This window comes from Aegilops tauschii, chromosome 1 (assembly GCF_002575655.3).
Source record: "Aegilops tauschii subsp. strangulata cultivar AL8/78 chromosome 1, Aet v6.0, whole genome shotgun sequence".
In the NCBI taxonomy this organism is placed as follows: Eukaryota; Viridiplantae; Streptophyta; class Magnoliopsida; order Poales; family Poaceae; genus Aegilops; species Aegilops tauschii.
In genome coordinates, this window is record NC_053035.3 from 404063528 (window position 1) to 404089568 (window position 26041).

At 43.7% G+C, this 26041-nt stretch overlaps 5 protein-coding genes across 5 annotated transcripts; 1 reads left to right on the forward strand and 4 right to left on the reverse strand.

The window, feature by feature from the left end:
- The first annotated feature begins 1830 nt into the window (after window positions 1-1830).
- Window positions 1831-6137, forward strand: LOC120971797 (stomatal closure-related actin-binding protein 1-like). The gene is made up of 4 exons (XM_073506320.1): window positions 1831-2283; window positions 2373-2501; window positions 2702-2794; window positions 6072-6137. The coding sequence occupies exons 1-4, from the start codon at window positions 2236-2238 to the stop codon at window positions 6135-6137; spliced, it is 336 nt and encodes a 111-aa protein (XP_073362421.1). The 5' UTR covers window positions 1831-2235.
- A 6031-nt stretch (window positions 6138-12168) lies between these two features.
- On the reverse strand, window positions 12169-13749 carry LOC141034799 (uncharacterized). The gene has a single exon (XM_073506321.1). It carries the CDS (start codon window positions 13747-13749, stop codon window positions 12169-12171), a length of 1581 nt encoding a protein of 526 aa, XP_073362422.1.
- Window positions 13750-13857: 108 nt separating this feature from the next.
- Window positions 13858-16689, reverse strand: LOC141034815 (uncharacterized). The gene is made up of 5 exons (XM_073506322.1): window positions 16626-16689; window positions 16039-16524; window positions 14992-15518; window positions 14444-14691; window positions 13858-14338 (listed from the first exon to the last, which is right to left on the reverse strand). The coding sequence occupies exons 1-5, from the start codon at window positions 16687-16689 to the stop codon at window positions 13858-13860; spliced, it is 1806 nt and encodes a 601-aa protein (XP_073362423.1).
- A 4911-nt stretch (window positions 16690-21600) lies between these two features.
- Window positions 21601-22683, reverse strand: LOC141034831 (uncharacterized). Its single transcript, XM_073506323.1, has one exon. The coding sequence runs from the start codon at window positions 22681-22683 to the stop codon at window positions 21601-21603; it is 1083 nt and encodes a 360-aa protein (XP_073362424.1).
- A 2061-nt stretch (window positions 22684-24744) lies between these two features.
- Window positions 24745-25827, reverse strand: LOC141034847 (uncharacterized). The gene has a single exon (XM_073506324.1). The coding sequence runs from the start codon at window positions 25825-25827 to the stop codon at window positions 24745-24747; it is 1083 nt and encodes a 360-aa protein (XP_073362425.1).
- Between the last annotated feature and the right edge of the window lie 214 nt (window positions 25828-26041).

A 26041-nucleotide genomic window follows, 5' to 3' on the forward strand; every position in this document is an offset into this window, starting at 1 on the left:
CAGATATATCAAATGTGTTTTTTACCAGTATTTTTTTCAACTTTTATAGATATTATTTATACAGGAAACCTTTTAAAGCATCAAATGATTATGACTATAAAAATAATGGATTTTATTAGAACAATGTGAGGTGAATCAGACACGGCCGATAAAAAGAAGACCATTTCTTTTTTGGATCCGACAACGCCGTGATCAATCACAATCTCTCCTCGTCACTGCCTAGTACAGTAGTCTACGTAGTAGTATTAAGAAAAAAACGTCAGATTTCTCAAAAAAAACGTCAGTCATCCTCTCCACTGCCGCCTCACATTCTTCTCTGGATAGTTCCCCACCACTGCCTCACAATCTCCTCCGTTCCCCATTCTCTCCACCACAACCAGCGCTCCCTGGTCAGGCCGCCCCCTTCCCTTCGTCACCACTGCCGGCGCTCCCTGGTCAGGCTGCCCTCCCCTTCGTCACCAGCGTTGGCGCTCCCTAGCAGGCCGCCCCTCCCCTTCGAATCAGATCACAGAAGTGGCCGAGGAGGTCCTCGAGCTCGGCATGCTCGCGCCAGTGCTAGGCGCCGTTGGATGCGGACGCGGAGGCTCGGGACTTGCACGCCCTACTCTACCCTGTTCCTTCCAATCCGGCCCCGAAGTGCTCGAGGAGGCGCTCGAGGTCGGCATGCTCACCGGCGACGCTGGGTCTCTCCATCCTCCTGGTTCCCTCGCCATCGCCAACATGAGCCTCTCCACCCTCTCCCGCGCGATCGTCCAGGTCCAGGTAATCTCTCTCTCCCTGACCCTGCCGTATGCTCCTCCCCGTCAATTCGGTTAGTCGCCAGGTGCATCACCTCACTGAGATATCACCATGAATATTCCTTTTCAAGACTGTCCATATTTTGTTCTGTTAAAGGGCTTTGTTAGAAAATCTGATTTAACTGAGTATTATTCTACTCTAAATTGCGGCCCCTTCTGGTTGTGAGTGGATCCAAGAGTTCACATGATGCAGTATCTTTTTGAAAGATGATACATTATCTTCATAAAAGAAAGGAAGTTGGAGGAGTTATTATTGAAGAGGGATTCAGTGGTATGTGCTTCTCAAGAGCTAAACTGGAACAAGAAGTGCATGACTCTCATGCCTACACTAACTAATCAGGTAGCATATGCAAATTTTTAACCATACTATATCCAGATATGACATTTGAATATAAAAACTGGCAATTCATATTATAAAATGGAACAAAAATGGGTTTCGCGTTTATTCTTTAGAGAGTGTGTTTTCCTTTCAAGAATGTAATATGAGAAATCATCTGCTTAGTTGGTGGTTGTATTGATGATTCGGCCCTTAATGGTTCAGACTTCTCGAAGGAGAAGAAGGAGGTGCGGAAAGAGGATGGGAGCAACAAATCTGAATCAAAGAGTATGCTTTGTTGTGGATCTTCTATGGAATGTTGTTGCTAGTAACCAAGCATGCTTTCTCTTTAGTTCCTCTATGAAAGTAGCATCAAATTGGGATTTTGTTGATGATTTGCAAAGCTTAATTGAGACATAATTCTCTCAGTTCCCACTTTTGCAAATCGTGATTGTTAGTTGAAGTTAGTTGGTTCTCCCGATCCCAGTTGCTTCTAATGCAGGTCTGTAGTCCTGAGTTTAGTGGGTGATTCTGTACGATCTTGCGATGATTATAACTGCAACACTTGAGGGTTGGTAGTAGCACATGCCCAAGGCTTGATGAACTCGTATGGCTTTTGTTCTCTTTCTTTTGGAGGGGAGAACTCTTCCACTTGCTTCTGCCTTTTCATCACCTTCCATGCTGCAGTTTGACAATTTTTATTTCCGTGATATTTTTTGGGTTCCCCTTTTCCATCTTTTATGTTTGTCGATGGGTCATTAAAACAGAAAACGGTGATGTATGAACAATTTTCACCAATGATTTATTCATTGTGTCCACCAATGATCTTTTGAGATACTGTCGCTTGTTTTTTTTGGAATTAGGGGTGAGAATTACTTATCGATGACTCGGGCATCAACTCTTGATTTTCGGCGGAAGACACAGGGTCAGAACAACTGGTCTGGGCCGTTGCGCCCAGTAAATGTCATCAGAAATAAATTCCCTACCTACAAGAATGGTACGAATGGGATAGTCATCAAATTTGCTGATGAGCCAGAAACGCCATGACTTAAGGAGTCTGTTGCCAAAGAGACAGCAGATCTGCTTGATCGGCGTCAGCGTCTTTCAGTCCGCGAGCTCGCAATGAAATTTGAGAAGGGCCTCAGTACTGCCACATTATTATCTAATGAGGTATGGGTCTTCCTGATTCCTGAACACTCATTTAGCAATTGGTCCAGTTATTACAGACCTTAAGTTATTGCATTGGCTTTAACTCTCAGGTTAAATGTAAACAAGTAGCTTTATTGGAGCGAGACATCCTTCTGAAGAATCTAAAGAGTGTATTGGAGTCACTGAGAGGACAAGTAGCTGGCAAATATAAGGATGAATTTGAGGAATCAGTATCTATGGTTGGTTTTTCTTCTTTTGAACCATATTTACAACCACGTGAAGGATTATTGTTCCTCAATGCGTTTTTAGAGTATCTTCAATGACGCTGCAAGTCTCCAGCTAACCAATATGGTTTCTTAAAAGAAGTCTCCAGCTAAATATATATGCCTAAATCATCCCTTTGTTTGTGAGCACTTTAATAGTTTGACACTTTCTATAGGTGGATATTTTAGCAGTTCAGCTGTCCAAAAGAGAAAATGAGTTGCTTCAGCAGAAAACCGAGGTCACGAGAATAGCGACTTCACTGAAACTGGTGAGTTGATCCTCGTACTTTGGAAGTACCTTTATTCTATGGACCTTTGTAAGCACATTTTAGTACCATGATCCATTCTGTGTTCTCTGTTTACAATGTACTATCAAATGTCATGTGTATTTTCCCTGCTTGCTACTGGCTTTGGAGGAAAACTTAGTTCCGTCGTTTTTAAATGTAAATTATCTGCCATGATTAAGCAAGACAAGCTGAAGTTTTGCCTTTGTTGGGACTTCTGAAACAGACTATCAAACAGTACTACAAATTTGAAATGGTGTTCTTTCCTTGCAAATGCATAGCAAATTTTCAGGGGCCTGCCGATGGTTTGTTGAACAGCAAATTTTTAGGGGTTCTGCCTGATTTTCTTACCATGGTTAAGAAAATAACATGCTGGCAATGATTTGTGAGTAAAGCATGTTCCAATTCCTCTTGGATTGGCGCGTCGTTTTAGTATTTTTTATAAACATCATTTATCCATATCAAGTATGCTTAATCTTAGTATATTCCCATTTTTTCATTTTCACAAATCACTCTTTCTATATCGTTCACAAGCTTCTGAAGATGGTAGGAGAATTGTTGACGAAGAACGAACTAATGCACGCATGGAGATTGAAAATGCTAGAGCTGTTGTACAAAGAGTTCAAAAAGTACTTCAAGAGAAAGAGAACAGTTCACAAAGAATTGGAAAGCAGGTAAATTGTATATAATTTTATGAGCAGCATATTATCTTGTTTTCTGTACTTTGTACCATGCTTACCTGGAACTTATGCCTGAATCTGTATTCCTTATATATTCTTTTATTTATGTCATATACAATTACTCCCCTTGACTTCTGTACAGTTTTTCTGTTCAAAACCAGTGGTAGTTTATTTTAATTTAACTATGCAACCTTCTACGTACTGCATCATACAGCAACAGATCTTCCTGCTAACTTTGCTTTTATTGCTTGCTTGTCCAGATGCTGTGCTTTGACACTGTCCTCAATTTGTTATATTCATTGTATTACTTGCTCTATCTTGATAATGTAGATTCATTCGGTTGGGATATAGTTGGTATTAGAGTATTACGTATCCATTGTGAATAATTTTAGACTATTCCATCAAAGCATTTTGTCCTCAAGCAATTTCTATTACATGTAATGACTTAATATTATGACTCTGATGATATATATCTTCAAGCAGTCCTATTATATTTGTTTGTTTTCTGGCATGTTGAAACACTTAATAAGTTATTTGTTTGTTTTTCTGGCTCAAATATATATATGAGATTTCATTAAAAAGTTAGGCAGTCAACTATGGTCATGACTTCAAAAGTTAGGTGTATGACACACGTGCGATGTCCAGAATAGACTATTAGCCTATAATATCTGAAAGAACTGTTTGTATTCAGTTGCAGCCCACCTAATAGGACTGCTTGATTAGATCTACAGTCAATTGTATTGGCTATGATCTTTTTATAAGATGGCACTATCTCCACTGGTGTTTTTTTCGGAATTTGATGGTATGCCTGACCAAACATGATCCTAATATAATAACTGTTACCCTTTTACAGAAGAGGAAGATGTAGAAATTTGCATACCTAGAGGAACTCGCCTTCTTGATGCCCCTTGCTTACAGAAGGTACTCCTCGGGAATTTGTCCTCCAAGTCTGGGTATTTTGATCCTTTGATATCTGTGATGGGGGAAGGGAGAGTAAGGAGGGGGATGAGGGATGGCACATGAGGTTAACATATATAGGTAGGCCATGCAAGGGAAGGCTGGGTAGCAGATATCTTTCCTTTTTTCAGATATATTCTTATGTATGGTGCAGATATCTTTCCTTTTTCAGATATGTACTTATGTATGGTGCAGATATCTTTCCTTTTTTCATGAAACGCACACCTCTTAATAAATTAGAAAATATGTCAGAAATCAGAACTTACTAAATAATTAAATTGTTGTATTAATTAAATAAACAACTTATCATTGATTGCATGCCACTAAGTTACTTGTTTGTTCTTCTAAAATTTTCCCATATAAAAACGAAATATCTTATTTGTCTATTTAAATATTTATTCTTTTTTAATATTGTTCAATTTGAAGAGGTAAACATGAACTTTCTATATATTTTATGTGTATTTAATTAGTTCAACATGTACTATAAATCAAGTTAAATTAACAAACAAACAATCTTAAATGTTTTGTTTCTGAAAGATGGCAATTAACAGCCTTCGGATTTTGTTGTTTGCACAATCAAAACACAAATGCACCTAATGCATCATCGATCTTTTGCAAGGTCGACATCGACTGAGTACGAGCGGCCGTAGGTCACAAGGGGGCGTGGAACTGCTGCAGCCCATCTGTGACAGAGCAGACTCCTGCGAATTTGCCCAGCTAGGTACATCCTCTACATGGTAGCAACTTGAAGAAAATTCTTCCTTTTTGCTTCCATGACCTGATATCCTCCTCGCTGATGTATCGAGGAGCCGTGACCCGGCCTCACAGGAAGGGCCAGGGCGAAGACGTATCCCCGACGGCCAAGACATGGCCACGGTGGTGATTTTTGATGGTGAGACAGAGCAGACTCGAGCGACTTTGCCCAGCCAGGTACATCCTCTACACAACTACATGGTAGCAAATTGAACAAAATGTGACTTGATTAGTATAGTAGCTTAGTAGTAGTAGGTTCCTGTACTTGCAAGTTTATGTCGAACAATCACTGCACCGGATATGCAAGCCTGGGATTATATATGTGTGGGGGTCTGTGATATTGTGAGTACAACAGCAACCAGCCCACCAGGTTCCCTTTGAAACCACTTAACCCGGCCTGAGTCAAATACAAGGCCACTGTCATCTTTGAAACCACTTAACCTCAGATAAGACCCCCAAGGTTGATGGTTTTAGGATGTTGATGGACAAGTCTGAGGGGGCCAAACCTAAACAAAACATTTTTATCTAATTTTCATCACCCCTACTTGCTGAAGATCCTGCAAAAGTGTACGGGCAAAATGTGTTGAGATCAAATGGTTACTTAATTTGTTTTCTTTACAAAAGACCATAGTTTTCAAATGCCAGCTTGCTTATGGTGTACAGTTGACACAGGTATCAGATAAAATGCACACACTCGTAATCTTGTTGCACAACACTGGGATCAGATTTTTGACAACATTATACAGTAGACTGAGTAAGATATAAGTAGGGAACATTCTGTAATGTGCTTATGGATATTGATAGCAGAACAGATAACAAAATTGACTTGAAGCACAAGCCCAAACCACTGAAGCTTCTGTTGGCTGATGCAGTCTAACTTCTCGCCCATCTCGCGGCTCATGTGGTTCACCCAGTCCCCTACTCCTGATTTCCTATAAACCAGGAATTACCAAATTAAACTTTGTTTCCGTGGCTAACGGCCCCAACCTGGTTAACTTATAGGCTGGTAAGTGTCTCAAAACTGGAGAGTCTCACCACCTCTTTAGCAACACCAGAGCTCTATCCTCCTCTTCAGTCAGTGGCACGCTGAGGAATTTAGCTAACTTGCTCACAACTTGCAACGGGTGTGAGGACGTATTTTACACCAAGGCACCCGCGGTGTATGTAACTCATTAAATTATGAAGTTATCATTGATTTGTATGCAACTCATTAAAATTCACAGCCTGCACACTAACATATCTACTGTTACCGTGGTTTTACTTTTTTACTGTAGGTACTGATCAATAAGAAAAACTATTCCTTCTCATTTTTTTTACTCTATTCAGGAGCACATAAAAGATAATCAGCGTTTATTCGCTAGCTGGAATTAAAGGCAACGGTGAGAGAGCAAGATCAAGGACAACTTCAAAATTTAAGAATATATGCAAGGTACATGCCGTATGACCGTCATATGTTTATTGACTATTCTCTAGCTGGAATGTGATTATTTCGGACGAAGAAAACCTCGTATAGTATAACAGTGCATGTATGGATGGAGTTATACTATACGAGGTAGTATATGGTGCCTGTATGACCGTCATATGTTTGTTGACTATTCTCTAGCTGATTATTTCCGATGAAGAAAACCTCGTATAGGATGGAGTTATACTATACGAGGTAGTATATGATGCGAGGCACGGAATGTCTGAAAACATCACCTGCCGGACATTGAGTACATTGTGAACCTGCCATGGTCCAACACAAAAGTACTTAGGTTCACCTGGAGCAAACCTGGTCCAAACTATCTGGTCTACAACCATAAAATTTAGATAGAAGGAAAGATAGATATACAACCAACATAGCTAGTGGATGCCACCATCAACCACTCTTTAAACTTTAAAAATATTTCAGAAAATGTCATCTGATCATCTGATCGGCACGGGCATTCAAAAAGATTATTACCTTCAAAATGCCTCCGGTTCACCGGGAGCAACAAACCTGCTCCTGACCGCACAGGTATTATAGTACAAAATATACATACAAGCCAAATTATATAGATAGAACCAAAACAAGCAGACAACGTTGAAGCGAATACGAAGCTAGAGGGTGCCATCAAAGCATTTATTCCCTACATATATATAATCCAATACATTATTCATATTGCCAAAAGGATAAATCTGATATTTGATCCCTAACAAAGCTCTATTGGCTTATTATATCTGCGACATTTCAATATGCATCAGTCCATAGTCATTCGTCCAAAAACCTCAAGGCCGCTGTAATTTCAGCTGGGATGTTTCCAGCTGCTTCATTGCCTTTGATCGTCAGCATCTGGACCAGCAAGTTCTTTCTGAGCTGTATTGAATCCTATAAAACATAAAAAAAATGAATTGTTATATATATATGTAGGGAATAAATTGTTGAAGAATGAATTGCACAACAAACCTATGTGAGTGGAAGAACATAAATTTATATTCAACAATGATATGGAAGAGAGAAACTTGTTATATATGCACCTACCGAAGTCCTGGAAATGTTATGCCCGAGAGTATCATCTTGGTGAGCCACCTCCTGTAGGAGTTTGAATCCAGAGTCCAGGCTGTGACAAAAAAAACTCCATATGTTAGAACCTATACCAGTGAGGCTGTCTTGTGCATGACCAATTAAAACTATTACCGCGGGGCTGTAATATAGGTATGATCTTGTGGCCAATCCACGAGTTGGGGATTCAAACCAGGCCTCTCCTGTTGCAATACACTGCCAAATTCTTTCAGAACTATCAGGGCTTCCTTCTTAAGTTCCTTGTCATGAAAGTCCTCTGAGCCTAGGAATGACTCGTTAGAATGATCAATCAGGAGAGTCCTCCTATTTTCAATATTAACTGCAAGGAGGCCGTAGGAGGAATCCACCAAATACAATGGCAATAGGTACTACAATAGGTATACAAAGTTAATGGTGAACAGATAGTATACACACCAACTTTTAAGAAGGAAAATCCTTACAATGGACGGGGTCATGAGCACGTTGTATTTCGGCAAAGGCCGTACAATGACATTGTTAATCAACAAGTTGGTGCGTTCAGCTTGGCATAAGCCAGTCTGACTCAGCACCCGTGCTAGGCCATGGAATTGCAAATCGAACATATGCGCGGAGCCAACAAAGTCTGTTCCTGCGTTCCTTTGTATCGCGTCGCTACTAAGCTTACGCACTTCAAGATCGAAGCAGCTCGGATTGATCCATGTATCACCTCGCATGGTGTCTTGGATAGTCCGTAGACTTAACTCGATCACGAATGGACGAGGGCTCCTTATCCATATTGTGCTGCAAACAAACCGGCATGATAAAATCAGGGTATCATAAAAATATTGTACTTCAATGTGTGGGCAAACAATAGTATATTTTTTCAAAACTTTAGAAAGGTCTGAAATGTATGTACCTAAAAATTGGAGTTGTAGTGTCATTTGAGGACATAAGTACTATTTCGTAAGATAACCAAATCTATTATGACATGTTCGGTTGCAACTTGTTCCTATTACAGTTATGATAAAATCTATAGATGGTACATGTATCATGCACCAGGACCCGTTGCAATATACTACAGTTCATAGAAAATTTGTAGTTTAAAATAACGTGCTGTGGATGGTACTAACATGGCGTAATGTAAAACGATAATATTAGCGCATGACCAGATTTTTGCAACCACTACGTTAGATCTTAAGAACCTTATGGACTTAGAAAGGATCGCATGATCCTAACCAGTGCATGCATGCAACAACTTATGAACTTGACCAACTCATCGACGTGGATTAGGTGAAAGAACAGATTTTTACTCGGGTTTAAAATAAGAAGCCGATAATGCATAATATAATGGTACTGATCTGCAGCTAACAATTGCAAATAAATTATAGATAGAGTTTAGGGCTGCCAGAACAAACTCTAACTGCTCCTCGATTGAGGAAAGCATGACATAGTTGTATATGTACTCGACTGCGTCGCTCACTCCATCAAAAATCGGCATTGCAGCCATTGGCACGGGCAGAAAGTCGTCTTAGCACCAGGACGAGCGAGCGAGGGGGCAGTGGACAACGGTGGACTCACAGCCGGACCATATATATGAGTGTCGGAGGGGAATCATCCGGCACCAGGTCGGTGACGCATTAGCATGTTGTATGGATTGGAAGGTGCCCCTTATCATTCCATCTGTGCATGTTTCATTACAAATCCTTGCTAATAAAAGGACAAGCATATGTTTTTCTTCCATACTCCACTGGGCAAATAAATATACGCCGGATTATATATCTATTATATATGTCTCCCTTTCCCGATCGGAACAAGCATAATTTAACTTTCCTTATAAACAAATCCGATTAAGGGAATATTAATGGCCACACTGGGAAACCAATTGAACGTATGGTAGGCCGGACCGGGAGATTGGACACTATAACGTTTTGGAAGGAAATGACTTTAAGGATAATTATAGTTCTAATTGACATATCCTGGCCGGGAGGAATCGTGGGCATGTACTCGGAAGGTGGCCCATATCCTTCCGTAGTTACAATATTCCATAACAAAAACTATAGGAAAACATGGAATAAAATTATTTTGGTTGCATGCTCCACCCGGCAAATGTATCAACGCCGGATTATATATTTCCTAATTTATGTCTCCTTTCCAAACTTTGCCTCCAGATATATAGAAAGAAACAATTAATTTATTTCCCAAATATACGTCAAACACGGGCGTCCGAGAAATATCAAGAAACACAACGTTTTTTCTTCTTCTGTTTTTGTCCTCCTCACCACGATCAAAAAGCCCGCGCCACTTGAAGAACTATTGTTTCCGTGTGTAGAAAGAAACACAACGCACGGGCATACGACAATCCTTGATTCCATGTACAAAATTAATTATATTATCTTTGGAATGTCATAATGCATGATAGCATGCGATAGCATCTGTCAAGGTAAACGTATTTTCCTTTTTGCACTGCACTATATATTAAAAAATTTGAACCTACACTGAAAGAGATTCATACGTGTAGCTCAAATGAGAGTAGACAGGTTACCATTTGAAGTCCATTATTGACAGTTTGGTCATCAAATATATATTAGTCAAATATATAGTTCTGAACTTCACAGTATATGGCTCCGAAATATGACGACACTGTTAAATAGAATTTTTTATTGAATATCACATATTATTAAACCTCCAAGACATAAGAGAACACTTCATAATGTGACAATTGGCAACAAAATGTTGCATGCAAAGCGTTCATACATTTTTATATCTAAGACAAATTGTGCACTTGTGTACACAGATACTTCTAGCCTCCATTGTTCCTAGCTTGAACAACACCATTGACGTAGGCACGTGTTTCGTCAAGTGTCATGAGGCTGGCTTCATGGATATCTACGCTAAAAATCAGTGTTATATAGTAGTGACATAGTATTACATAAAAAATACATTGACAACAAATGTAAAATAGAACGCAACCCCTACCTTGTAAAAAATTCAAACATATGGAAATTAGTAATACCAATGCAGTAAAGAAAATGTTCAGCTACCCTCTTCTAATTAGTACAGATATGGTTCTATCAGCTGACTGCTCCGTATAGGATGTCAGAAATCACTGCCGGAGCACATGAATAATTTTGCAGGATGAAGTCTCCTGTTACAGACAGACTTTTGGGCACTATGGCCACTACCACATGGCAACCCTGTCACAAACGGCTAGGTCACAAAGGGGAAGCTGGATAAATCTTCGTGGCTGGGAGCTCTGCAAAAGTCCTCCAAGCTTATCTTTTAGGAGTTATCTATCTCTAATAATTTATTTCTTAGATTCATGTTGCCCGGGTTTGATTCATGTTGCACCAGAATATCCATAAGTAATACAGAAGCTTGCTCTAGATAATTAGCTAAGATCCTTACTCGCCATGCTAGTTGCTAGGGACGTACCCAAAAGAATAATCTGGTGCATGCTCTGATCAGAAGGTAAAAAGAGAAACCTAGTATTACATGGCATCTAGAGAAGGATACACATTTTGATGAACATTTAAACAGTTGATACCTGCACAGCCAATCGTCTTGGTTAGGTACAACCTATAAGTCGACCACCCTCAGCCCAACCAGCGTCCTTAAGATACTGCAGAACGATGCTTGCTCTCTGAACCAATCCTCGCCAGGTCCTAGTTTAATGCAGCCTTGTACAATTTTTTGGTTAGAACTCTTTCAGATCCGCAGTAAACTCATGAAGGTACATGAACCAATGCAAAAAATAAAAATGAAACTTGAACTGAACTGATAAATAATTAGTTCAGACGCGTGAAAGTACAAGTAATCAATCTTTTTTCCAAAGATTGCACACTTCAGCGATCAGACACGTGCATTGTCACATTCTCCAGAGTCGCACGGGCATTTGAACATATTTGCAAGTACGCAGGCTACCATTTTATTATTTATTAGATGTACATATGCAAAATATATCTTGAAAAGCTACACAAACCTCCCTTCTGCGTGTGTTGGTCTTATAATTCAGACCAATCATAATCCTATACTTCTGACCTATCAAAATAATACAGGGATAATAAGGACGCCAATAAATTTACATTCAACCATATTATCAAAATATCAAAATAATAACAATGGATATGATCACTTGCCGTAACACAAAAGTTTCATTGCATGTTCCAGGTATTTTTCAGGCCAATCATTATATCTGAATCACATATTACACATGAAATACTACGGTGGGTGACATGTACACTGCCAGAAACATTGCGATAGTAGAAAAGATATAACAGCGATGATGGTGCCAACATGATGGATGATTATTGAAATGCAGTTAGTAGCTCAACTAAATGGAGTATACCTCCAACGATCAAAATACCAAATAAAAAAGATATATGTAAAAAAACGAATTACAATAAATCTTGACCATCACAAGAGTAAATGTTGTGTCATTAGATAACCTGCCGGTCTATTAAGACCGGACTTCAGCCTGTAAGGACTTCCTTATAGACGATGTTCTTCATCGAGGTTAGTAATGACACGGTCGGTCTTTTTCGCTTCTTTGGATTGTCCTTTTGCTTGTTGGACTTCTCCTTCGGCTTCTCCTTCTGAATGAGTATCTTTATGTTTCTCTTTGCGGTGGCTCGAGACAAAGCAACATAGAGTTGACCATGAGAGAACACGGGATTGGGTAGGTAGACACCAACAATCGGGATTGTCTGCCCTTGAGCCTTGTTAATGGTCATAGCAAAGCTAAGCCTTATAGGAAATTGCTTCCTCTTAAACTTGAACGGAAACATGTCGTTTTCAGATGGGCAGAGAGGTATTCGAGGAAGGAAGACCCTCCTGCCAGCGTGTTGTCCAATCACGATTTCTGCATCAATGGTGTTCCTCTCAAAACCTCTAACAACAAGCCTAGTGCCGTTACACAATCCATTTGCTGGATCAATGTTCCTTAGAAGTATGACAGGGCAGTTCAGCTTTAGCTTGAGTGCATGCGGAGGAAGACCGTTAGGAGTCAATCCATTCAGAAACTCCTGAGCGTAGTAGCCATATGGGTCGTCCTCCGCACTGTCAAAGCTATTGTATATTACTTCATCACCCTGAAAACGCTCTATCATGCGGATGTTTATCTTGTCGACATTGTCGTTTGTCGTGGAAAGGATTGCTCGAGATGTCATGTAATTTGAATCAGACATGTTGTCATCTAGACTCGGAAACACGTGGTGAATAAGCTTCTCCAGGTCGTCAACCTCGCCTGTAGACGGCAGACAAATGTCTTCAGGGAGTAGTATGTTGCCTTGATCGTCGACTTCCTCAGTGCCATTGCCGACCCTTAGTAAGTAATTTGCAAACCACGTGTCATTATGAGCCCTCATGTTGGTGATGAGCCGAAGCTGCCGCATACCCTTCCATAGATGAGAACTTCGTAGGGTTGCATCAATTATCTGGCCCCGCGACCCCCTTTTGACGACCGGAAGCACCTGCCTAAAGTCCCCGCCAAAAACAATAGTCTTTCCTCCAAAGGGTCGATCGCGTATTCCCATGATGTCGCGCATGCTATTGTCCAATGCCTCGACCGCTTGTCGTTTCGTCATGCTGGCCTCGTCCCAAATTATCAATGAGGCCATCCTAAGCAGCTTCGCGGTCCCACTCAGCTTCGTGAAGCTGCACGAGGCTCCATCATCGCAACTCAATGGGATCTTGAACCTCGAGTGGGCAGTCCTGCCGCCAGGCATGATAGAAGCGGCGACGCCCGACGTTGCGGTAGCGATACCAATATTGCCATCGCTCCTCACCTTGGCAAGCATCGCCCTGTATAGAAAGGTCTTCCCTGTACCTCCAGGGCCATCAACAAAGAATACACCCCCATCACCGCGTTCAAAAGTCGCTAGTATCTCGTCGTATGCGGCCCTCTGCTCCAAGTTCAGGGAAGATGCCAATTTAGTATCATCCACGTCAAACTCAACAGTTGATTCCTTGATGACCTCTCTTGCCTCACCCTCGGTTGGGTCAAACGCATCATCTATGCTTGGAAGAGCGAAATCAACAATGTCTTTACCCATGGACTGCAACATACCCCTAATGTCAAGCAACACCATCTGCTCCACCTCGATAGGGGACGTGCGTGATCGACGATAGTCATCTGACATAGGATCGAGGTGCCTATCCCATCAACCACGCACGTCGCTTGGCTCGCAGTGCACCAAGATGGTTGCGAAGAGCCTCCTAAGAGAACATGGCATCGCCCACTGCTCAGCCTCAGTAAGACAGTTGTCGAGCGTGTTGTCTGCCTCGATGAGTCCCAACCTTTCAGCAGCTTCTCTAAAGCTCCCACATAGAACGCCGTCCACGGTGAGCAAGTCGTCGAAGGATGTTTTGCCCGTAACATGGTTTAGCAACACACGCAGGTAGTATCGGTCACCCTCGGCAGGATTGGCAGACACGATGCGACCTATTTGAAAACGCTCGACCCGCGGCTTCCAAAACTTCTTTTTCTTCTGCCACGTGAAGCTTTCGGGAAAATCCTTGTACAATATATGCCTAGCCCGAGGGTATTCCTGGTTAGCCTTGAAATACTCCGTTAACATGGACTTTGAATTATTTTCGGAGGCGACAACATTCTTCAAGTCAGCCTGCGCATTGAATGCGACCCTGTGCATATTCGGGAGATGAAGAGGCTACTGCAAGACAGGTGGGTAATTGGCGCAAAGTGGAAAGCCAAATATCCTCCACATAGCCTCCGGAGGGGTGATCCACCTTGCATCAACGTATCTCTTGATCTCATCAATGTTACCATCGGCGTCGGGATGGTCGATGCTGAAAGAAGCCTTATCATGGCCCTTGTAAATGTACTTGTAAAGATATTTGACGGGCTTTATGCTGGAGCAGACCTCAACGTTGATGTGGCAATTGAACATCCGCAACAGGTATGGGTTATAAGGCACAACCCATCTGTTGTCCAACATCTTCCCTCGGACCTTAGCACGCCTTCCATCGTCTCTACGCTGATAAATTGGGTATGAGTCCTTCCCCTATGATGTGTTTTCATTGAACGGCCGTGGGTATCTGCACTTGCATCTGTTTTCTTGCATGCAAACATTCTTCGGGCTGAGAGCACCGCATGGTCCGTGCATCATATGTTTTACCACCATAGCATACAATTCCGGATACTTATGCTTGTCTGGGAGCTCTGCGGAAATGAGTCGGTCATACTGCTCCGGGACGATAAGCTTATATTTAGAGTCCATGATCAACAAAAAATGTGTGTGGGGGAGGCCCCTTTTTTGGAACTCGACTACGTATACATATGCGACAACAACACCCAGGATATGCTTCTTGAACAACATGTCCTTCATAGCCTCTAGCTTGCCATAGAACACGCGAGCCACAATATCAGGTCGGTCTTGCGCCGTCTGACCAGGCAGCAACTCATTCGTTATCTCTTCCCATGTAGGATTGCAAGTCATGGTCAAGAAGATGTCAGGCTTCCCGTATGTATGGACAATTGCCATGGCATCCATATGCCTCTTCTTCATGTCGCGGTCGCCACCAGGGTATGTTCCAGGGAGCACTATTCTTACCCCAACAGCGCTTGCTCGCGTCTCCCCCGATGTGATTGCATCAACAACTCCTTTATACAAGTCGGCACGAATCTGCGTCTGGTTTTTCCTGTACCACCTCAACCGACAACTTTCAATCTTGACGTACATGTCGACCGCCCATTGCTGCAAGAGGCGTGCTCCACAGAGTATGGGATTGAAGATTCCAGGCTGTGTCTGCAGCATGTAACAGTAGTAGTCTCTGACAGAGACGCACAACCTGCTATTGCCCTCTGCACATGATTGAGTACCATCAAAATGAGGATATATTCGAGAAATAAGATATTATTTGTAGCAAAATGGGACGCAGACGGCATACCTGCATCCTCATCATCATCATGGACCAATTAAGAATGTAGTAGAACCTCCTCCGTTACATTACGTTTAAGTAGCTTTGGATGCCAACCTAGCTCCCCCCTTGGATAGAATAGGGGATAAGACAACGGGTTATATGCTCCGGAGGTCACACGTATACTATGCCTTTTGTTGTTGTTACCACAAAGTGTTATCCTCCAGTCAAACCTTTTTGCTAGGTCGTTGCCCTCAACCCAAATTGCAGCGACCTCAGATGACAACGGTCTATTATATCTTCTTTGGTCAAGCCTCTTATCGGTGTTTAGGTCTATCCTATAATCATCGAGGTTGTCCTTGTGTGCACCCAAACTCCTAAATTGCTGGGAGTACGGGTTTTCTTTGAGTATGTCTACTACTTCTTCACGACATCCTGGTCTAATTGCTTGGTGGCCACCTTACGATGAGTTATGGTTGGGTCGTCATCATAGAAGTACAACTGCAGATGTTCTGGACGGGAGCTAGGCCCGAACGAATGCACATTGTGGTAGATGGAGCCGTGCGCACGGAATGTGTACACCCCAGACTTCATGTTTGTGTAGTTCTCATCAAGGCTGACGCCAAGGGTTGTGAAGGCGAAATGCCCGTTAAAGAACCGTATGTTCTCCCGAAAATGTCTAGAATCTGCATCCATGCTTGACCATAGCCTCATCAGCTCTGGGATTGGCTCCGGTTGTTTAAGTTCGATCTGGCCATTGCGACAGCAGAACTCGTCGGTCTCAGAGATAAACTTTTTGGCCTTGCAGTGTTTGCAGTTTGCGTCGAGCTTCAGGATGTGAGTGGTGTCGGGGATGTTTGTGTAAACAAATTCTAATGGATCAACCTCGCTAGGTATAGCAGACGACATGCTCCCTTCCTCGTCATCATCCATGTTGTCATGATCGGACCCTACGAGCATTTGTTGAAACATAACGTTCAAAACAAAAATTACAAAAAAAAAATTAACTACAATATAGATGCACGCCGTCCTACTTCATATCTGACCATACCTTCGTTGCGAAACATGTAGTACTCCTCATCCATCAATTCGGCTGCTGTCGGCTTATCGCCCATGATGCCGCTTTGTAAAAATTCGATGTCCTATGGACATTCGTTGTTGCGAATGTCACAGTAGATAACATCATGTTAGAAGATGGTTGCTGATAATGAGCAGAAGAAAGTGACATTAGCAATTTCATACCTTCGATACCAACAATGTAATTCGTCTTGTTCGTCGGAGGGTCGCCATCAGATGAATCATCTTCGGCGACCCGAGAGATGGATGATGCGCGGCAGATTAAAGTGGGACATTCAGAGGTTGAGTTTGCTAGGTCTGGACGTGGGAGCGCGATGGATTCGTTGCATGGGGTGTTTTTTCTTCTGGCATAATTGGCCTTCCTCTGAGCACTTGACTCCCCCTTCTCAATCACTGACATGCTTTTGCGACGTTGCATTCGCTTCTCTCGTACTTTTTCATTCACTGTTTCTCTGACATCAACAGATACCTTGTCCTTATTCCGCTGATAATCTGCACGCCTGTGTGCGTTTATTTGCTCCCTTTGCGCGTTTGTTAAATGTCTTTTCCGCTCATTATCACGTTGCCTCCTAGCTAGATCATTGTCATGAGTGACAACAGACGCGTCTAATGTTGAATGGGGAAATGTTGCTGCGTCACCCTCGAATTCTATATAGTTGGAGCTATTAGGGTTGGCTGGTTTCGTAATGATTTTAAAACATAGTTAGAACCAATATTATTTAAGACGTCTATAGGAAAAAAAACCATGATGGTGCATTAATATGCAGCATTAAACTGTACGCATCGAGCATGATGGTGGCTATAAGAATATTTAGCTATGAGCAGCAAAACAAGATATGTAAGGCATGGTGAAAATATAGATCATGTTTTACCTGATAACGAAAGTGGACGTATGTTTTCATCATGGATAAGCTTATCCTTTTTCCTCCTATAAGCAGCTCTCCGCAGGGCGTTTCTACGATCTCTCTTGAGTTCTTCGTCGGTTTTTTGCTTTGTTTCTTGGGTGTTATTCCAGACCACATCTGATGTCGATCAGGACATTAGAGAATAAAACATAACAATGACAGCAATTGATGATGGAGTATGCACAAATCGATTACCTTGTACCTCCATGTCATTAATGAGACCAGATGTGACAGTAGTTGTAGCATGAAATATCATCGCATCAACCGAGAATGATGTATAGTTGGAGCTAGTTGGGTTGGCTGGTTAAACAAATTGATGAAAACATGTGGAAAACTTAATCATTAAGACATGAAGTCGGGTACTGAATATAATGGTCAAAACCTTTAGAGGTTACCAAATAAAATAAGGGCCTATGCATGTTCATCTTGGAGATTCCGATCTTTTCTCTACCGATATGCAGCTCTCCTCAAAGCTTTTTTACGGTCTCGTTTGCGTTCTTCTTCTGTTACTTGCGTATTTTCTGTGCTATCATTCAAGTTATCTACTGATGTTTTCCTTGGGTTTCTCTCAAAAGCGAAAGGTAAAAACAACATGACAGCAAACGATTATGGAAAAAGCACAATCATTTTACCTTTTATATTTTTATCTGCAATTACATCAGACGCTCCCATAGCTTTAGGAGGATATGTTGATTCATTATGCGAGATTGATGTATCAACCTAGCTAGCTGGGTCATCTGATATAACATGCTTGGTTAGTATTTATTAAAATGGCTGAACCATGAATGCTAGGATGTAACATAAAATAATCTTACTTGAATTACAAAGGGGACGAAGATCAACTTTCCTGTGCTTATCATCTCGCGTGGGTTTGATTAGCTGCCCCAACATATGATCTGCCCCAACATTAGTTCCTATAGTTATCCACCACGGGCGTTCAGAAAGCAAAGAGAAGTTAAACATAATGACAAATAGTATGATTGTCAAATACGCACATATAATTAACGACATTGTAAATCTACCAAATAAGTACCAGGGATCACATATGAAGGTTGTTGAACATTTGTGATATCACATAGAGTACGGCGGTGAACAATCGGCCCATCGTCTAGATGGTTTATAAAACCATCTGACTTCTTAGTGCGATAAGATGCCCGCCTCCACGCGTTGATAAGATCCCTATGGTCTACCATTTTTACAATAGGTATGAGAGTTAGAGAACAAAAAAAGTATCGATGTTGATACAACATCTATGAAACCAACACGGGGAACATCTATGAAGTCAGGTTACTATAACGATTAATTTGCATACTATAGGTATTCAGAAAAAACCAAGAGTAGTCAGCAAAAACACGCTTAAATACTTACCAGTCTTTGAAAGGGATGGCTGATTATACACTTGTAACCTGACCATATCCTCCTCTTTTTCTTCTGATAAGATTCACGCCTCTGTGCGTTGAACTGCTCCCTTGTTTCGCCAACGTTTTTTTTCTTCATTAAATACAGCTACTGTTGCATGCTGCTCGGAAGTTTTGTCATCTGCATTACGTTAAGCGTAAAAACCACAAAGCCCATTAAGCTCATCTGGGAGATGTCGATTTGGAAGCTGTATAAGCATGCCTGTGAATACCTTGAGTATCATCTCGTAGCTTAGTCGTACCATCCTTATTATTCTCAGAATACGACGGAATCCCGTCGTTTGAAGGTTCCCGCCCTACATCTTAGCAATCAACAAAATATACGGTATGCACGAAACATTAGCAGCAATCTTGACACAGTCTTATACCTGCATGTAAGGGTATGAAGTTTGCATTGTAGTCTCCAACATTTATCCCGCCCGTAAGGACTGCAACACATAATGCATTCTGCCACTTTCAGAAATCGACGTGAAGCAACATTTATAACCAATCTCCGGACAGTATTATACCTGATTCCGTCGAGTAGACGTTATCAACAATTTCAGCTACGGGTATGATGCTCGCATTGTGTTCTGCATCACTTCTCCCGCTTGTAAGACCTGGAAGACATTATGCATACTGTCATATATTCAGGTCTCGCAACTAAACGAAAACATGGTAGAGTGCATCATACCTGTAGTTACGTCATCTTCAGGTTGATGTTCGCCGACCGTGCTTTTTGAATTCCCCATATGCAACTATTGAATGCCAAAAATCATGAAGACAGAAATGGTAGTTATTTGATGACATTCTGGAAGGGTTATTGTTCTACATATATACTGCAACCTGTTGCTAGCATATACTGCAATTGTATTTTATTCTACATAAATACTGCAATGGCACTTTCATCTACATCTTCTACATCTCTGTACTTTCTTAGAATGCAAGTGTTTTTGTTCTATCTTCAGTTCAGCACAAGTGGAAACATACTCTAGGGTCCTGTATGGTTTGTGTTTTCTTTTTTGCCATATTTATACAAGTGCAGGATGCAGGATACCCCTTGGTATTTTTTTTGCCAATTGCCATCTTTAAACATGTGTACTTGAGTCTAGTTTTAACATGGAAAAAAACCTAAACTATGTAGAACAGAAATCAATCTCGCAGGCGGATCCATCCCTGTGAAAGCACTTGCCATTGCTGTATGACATGCGATGGATGTATGGGCTGTGAGATGTATGAGATGCGATTGTATGGCCTTTGAGATGTATGAGATGCGATTGACGTATGAGATGGTTTGTATACCTATTTTTCGGATCCAGGACGTGTTCTGGCCGGATCCTGGACGTGTCCGCTTATCCTCGCCCAGGATTGGCGCCGGATCCTGGATCAAGGGCGAGGAGTTCAGCGCGGCGGCGAAGTGATGGAGGGCAGCGGCGACCTGATCCAGGACCCGCGCCGGCTCGTCGAGGTGTTCAGAGCGGCGGCAAAGTGATGGAGGGCCGCGGCGACCTTGTCCAGGATCGACGCGGATGGAGGACGGCGAGTGAAGCGGGGCGGCGACCTCGACCAGGATGGAGGGCGGCGAGGATGGAGGGCAGCGACTGAAGCGCGGCGGCGCAGGGATGTAGGGCGGCCACGAAGGGAGGCCTCGCTCGAGAACAGGACTCGTCGCTGGTTAACCGTCGTAGGTTTTTTTTGTCGCAAGTTAACTTTCGTACGTCTTTTGAGGGTCGCATGTGGATAGGTGCGGGTTCGGGCCTCAGGAGGAGGTTTTTTCGGTTTGTGATGTCTTAGTCAGAGGTGGGAGGAGGTACCAAAATAAACCGTGGGAGGTGGGACTAAAAAACACCTGGAAGCGAGACTACCAACTGCTCCCTTAGGAGTAGAGATACTAAAAAGGACCGGAGGTAGTATGAGGGAGATAGACGGATAGGAGCACGAACGACGTGCAAAAGTTCTTTTTTTTAACAGGAAGGACGTTAAAAAGTTTTTTTAACAGGAACGATGTGCAAAAGTGTTGTGCGCGCAGTCGCGTCTAGCTAGGTGAATTGCAAAAGAAAAAAGCACATACATACGTGTACGTGGAAAAGTCCTGTCTTTTATTTTTGCGAATGTGCACGTGTAAAAGTTGTGTGTGCGTGTACGTGCCTAGTCCGGCATGCATGCGGTTGAAGGTTTTTTTTTTGACGTGATGCGGTTCAAGGTTTTTTTTTTGACGTGATGCGGTTGAAGGTTTGAAGCAGCTACGATGCGTTATAAAAAAGAAAAACATGAAGAATAAGAGAGGGTAAGCACGCACGTACGTACGTATGAGGTGTACGTGCACTCCCTCAAATCAAATCAATCGAAGAAAAAGAAAAAGGTGCACGTGCGGCTGGGCGGAAGAGGGAAGACCTGGCCGGACTTGTTTTGGTTCGCCTGGCTTGGACGCGCCTGTAGTTGGAGAGGGTTTCTTTCGATCGCTTCTTTTGATTGTTTCAGTTGGATTGGATTTGAGGCGCTGGTACTACGTGCAGACTGCCCTCGTTTCGTTGTTTCGTTTTCCATGCATTGATTCCATCGACGCCATAAAGCCAGCCGCGCGGGACTAGACTACACCGGTTGATCAAAGAGAGCTCACTTGGCATAGATGAAGTACTACAAAATATCAAAGCGGTATGACAAGGTCACGGCCGAAGACGTAACGCTCCGACTTGTGCTTAACCATCCGGAGCTGAGCCCACCCAGCCTTTAACAATTTGACGCCCTCGAGAACAGCAAAATTCTCTGTTTTCTCAAGGGCATAGCCATACACATCCTCAATGCTCTCCTCTGGGAAGGTAAGAAAGAACCTGGCAACGCAGACTTGACCGGAGCCGAGCGGCACAATGCTGGCGTCTGTCAGGGTCCAATCTTCTGGCATGTTCACGTCTGTCCACACATCCTGCAGCACGGGCGGCCTCAACCCACACGAGGCAGTGAGGTCCGATGTGCAGAGCTGCAAATCGTCGGGTGTGAAGCCAAACCAGAGGTTGTGCTCAGGGATGTACTCGGCGCGACCTCTGAACGGCAGTGCCCAGTTGCCTAGTTTGCTCCACGCGCCACTCGCGATGTCATACGAGTATGTGCTGGCGCCAGATGTGGATATCCAGATCTCTGAATCGTCAACCACGGCGTAGGCACTGATTTCAAAGGGCATTGGGGCATCGCGGCAGCTGGATCGATCCACCCCGTCGTCGTAGTCGGCAAAGAAAGGCGGTGGCTGGAGGGAATACCAGCACCAGTCTTGGGCGTAGCTAGCGGGCAGGCGGGTGTGGAGGAGAGCCTGGAAGCAATCCCGATCGGGCAGCCGGCCAGGGTTGCCGCTCATGACGTATAGGCTGTCGCCCACGGCAACGGAGATGGGGTCGATAATGGGCTTGCGCATCTTGGGCATCCCAGTGCGGAGCAAGCGTGAGTCGTGGTTGTACAAGAAGCTCCTGCCGATTTGGTCCACGGCGAGGAGGTTTTCCCGGCCGGGGCCGAAAGCCAGGAAATTCATCCACGCCTGTTCGCCCTTCCTGCAGGGCCAGTCGAATGACAGGGACGGCGGAGGCAGCGGGGCGTCAGCTGGCCGTCGATGAACTGCTTGAACCGCTGGCCGTGACCGGGCTGGGCGAAATAAGTTTGCCGGGTTCAAGCAGTGAAGCCTGAAGTGTCTGGGGCCGCCGTTGCAGCTCATGGCCAACAGATTCACAAACCGGCTGCCCATGGCGATGGCGGGTGGACCTCCTGATAATCAGAAGAAAGAACAAGGAACTCGTTGAATGTTTGTGATGATGATTCTCGTTTCCTCTCTTGGTAATATCAAAGAACCATGTACAGTACAGACACTGAGATTATCATCACAGATTCGCCGAGTACCTGAGGAGTGGGGTTGGGATCCAATTGAACCCGACAATTTCTGGAATGGAGACTATCAGCTCTCAACCACGCAGCCAAGAACAAGATCGATATTTAGTTGGTGAAGAATTGGGGATGCTTGGGGAGGAGCGCTGTTTTATACTGGTGGCGGCGCAAGGAAGACTGAAGAGGGAGGAGATCCGGTGCGATTCCTACCCTAACGCCTTCTACCGTGGGTTAAATTCGTATGTAACTTTTCGAGTAGATGATTTTTCATATAAAAAACTTTTTCATCCGAGTTCGTATGCAAAAGTTATGCCCATTTTAAGAAATTCCAGAGAGATTTTGCAAATAAAGTCGAAATTCATATTTGTTAATTTTCCCAACAACTAGACCACATATCACATGGGAAACTTATTTTATTTTATTTTTTTGACATTTCCATCATTTTCTTTTGTTTTTTCTAAAACTAAAAAGGCGGTCCACATGGGGGGGGGGTAGAGTTTGATGGGCCCTTTAGTACCGGTTCGTGCCATGAACCGGTACTAATGCCTCAAAGCCCATTCGTACCGGTTGGTGGCACAACCAAGACTAAAGGACTAACCTTTAGTCCCGGTTGGTGCCACCAACCGGTACTAATGGGCATCGCACCCTTTAGTCCGGTTCGTGGCACCAACCGGGACTAAACGGCCCAGGTGAACCGGGACTAATGCCTTAGCCGCACGAACCGGGACCAATGCTCACATTAGTCCCGGTTCGTGACTGAACCGGGACTAATGTGAATATTACCCTGTGACGAAAGCCCTGTTTTGTACTAGTGAATGTTAAGTCTAGGAGTTGAACTATGTGAGCTGGGGATACAATAAGTTGATTCGCATGTGCGTAGCTAGCTAGTGACGCATGTGCGTGTGTCACTGGTACTCCCTCCGGTCCTTTTTGCTACGCGTATTAGATTTGTGTTGAGTCAAACATTGCAAAGTTTGACCAAATTTATGTTAAAAAATATCAGCATCTACAATACGAAAAAATATATATATATATATATATATATAATATAAAGGTACATTTCCAATATTGATTTGGCATTGTGAATATTGAATTTTTTTCTATAAGTTTGGTCAAAGCAGAGATACTTCAACTTCGGACAAAACTTGTATGCATACTAAAAAGGACCGGAGGTAGTACGAGGGAGATAGACGGATAGGAGCTCGAACGACGTGCAAAAGTTCTTTTTTTTAACAGGAAGGACGTGCAAAAGTTTTTTTAACAGGAACGATGTGCAAAAGTGTTGTGCGCGCAGTCGCGTCTAGCTAGGTGACTTGCAAAAGAAAAAAGCACGTACATACGTGTACGTGTAAAAGTCCTGTCTTTTATTTTTGCGAATGTGCACGTGTAAAAGTTGTGTGTGCGTGTACGTGCCTAGTCCGGCATGCATGCATGCATGTGCATGCGGTAGAAGGTTTTTTTTTGACGTGATGCGGTTGAAGGTTTTTTTTTGACGTGATGCGATTGAAGGTTTGAAGCAGCTATGATGCGTTGTAAAAAAGAAAAACAGGAAGAATAAAAGAGGGTAAGCACGCACGTACGTACGTATGAGGTGTACGTGCACTCCCTCAAATCAAATCAATCGAAGAAAAAGAAAAAGGTGCACGTGCGGCTGGGCGGAACAGGGAAGACCCGGCCGGACTTGTTTTGATTCGCTTGGCTTGGACGCGCCTATAGTTGGAGAGGGTTTCTTTGGATCGCTTCTTTTGATTGTTTTGGTTGGATTGGATTTAAGGCGCTGGTAGTACGTGCAGACTGCCCTCGTTTCGTTGTTTCGTTTTCCATGCATTGATTCCATCGATGCCATAAAGCCAGCCGCGCGGGACTAGACTACACCGGTTGATCTAAGAGAGCTCACTTGGCATAGATTAAGTACTACAAAATATCAAAGCGGTATGACAAGGTCACGACCGAGGACGTAATGCTCCGACTTGTGCTTAACCATCCGGAGCTGAGCCCACCCAGCCTTTAACAATTTGACGCCCTCGAGAACAGCAAAATTCTCTGTTTTCTCAAGGGCATAGCCATACACATCCTCAATGCTCTCCTCTGGGCAGGTATGAAAGAACCTGGCAACGCAGACTTGACCGGAGCCGAGCGGCACAATGCTGGCGTCTGTCAGGGTCCAATCTTCTGGCCTGTTCACGTCTGTCAACACATCCTGCAGCACGGGCGGCCTCAACTCACACGAGGCAGTGAGGTCCGATGTGCAGAGCTGCAAATCGTCGGGTGTGAAGCCAAACCAGAGGTTGTGCTCAGGTATGTACTCGGCGCGACCTCTGAACGGCAGTGCCCAGTTGCCTAGTTTGCTCCACGCGCCACTCGCGATGTCATACGAGTATGTGTCGGCGCCAGATGTGGATATCCAGATCTGTGAATCGTCAACCACGGCGTAGGCACCGATTTCAAAGGGCATTGGGGCATCGCGGCAGCTGGATCGATCCACCCCGTCGTCGTTGTCGGCAAAGAAAGGCGGTGGCTGGAGGGAATACCAGCACCAGTCTTGGGCGTAGCTACCAGGCAGGCGGGTGTGGAAGAGAGCCTGGAAGCAGTCCCGATCGGGCGGCCGGCCAGGGTTGCCGCTCATGACGTATAGGCTGTCGCCCACAGCAACGGAGATGGGGTCGATAATGGGCTTGCGCATCTTGGGCATCCCAGTGCGGAGCAAGCGCGAGTCGTGGTTGTACAAGAAGCTCCTGCCGATTTGGTCCACGGCGAGGAGGTTTTCCCGGCCGGGGCCGAAAGCCATGAAATTCATCCACGCCTGTTCGCCCTTCCTGCAGGGCCAGTAGAATGACAGGGACGGCGGAGGCAGCGGGGCGTCCGCTGGCCGTCGATGAACTGCTCGAGCCGCTGGCCGTGACCGGGCTGGGCGAAATAAGTTTGCCGGGTTCAAGGAGTGAAGGCTGAAGTGTCTGGGGCTGCCGTTGCAGCTCATGGCCAACAGATTCACAAACCGGCTGCCCATGGCGATGGCGGGCGGACCTCCTGATAATCAGAAGAAAGAACAAGGAACTCGTTGAATGTTTGTGATGATGATTCTCGTTTCTTCTCTTGGTAATATCAAAGAACCATGTACAGTACAGACACGGAGATTATCATCAGAGATTCACCGAGTACCTTAGGAGTGGGGTTGGGATCCAATTGAACCCGACAATTTCTGGAATGGAGACTATCAGCTC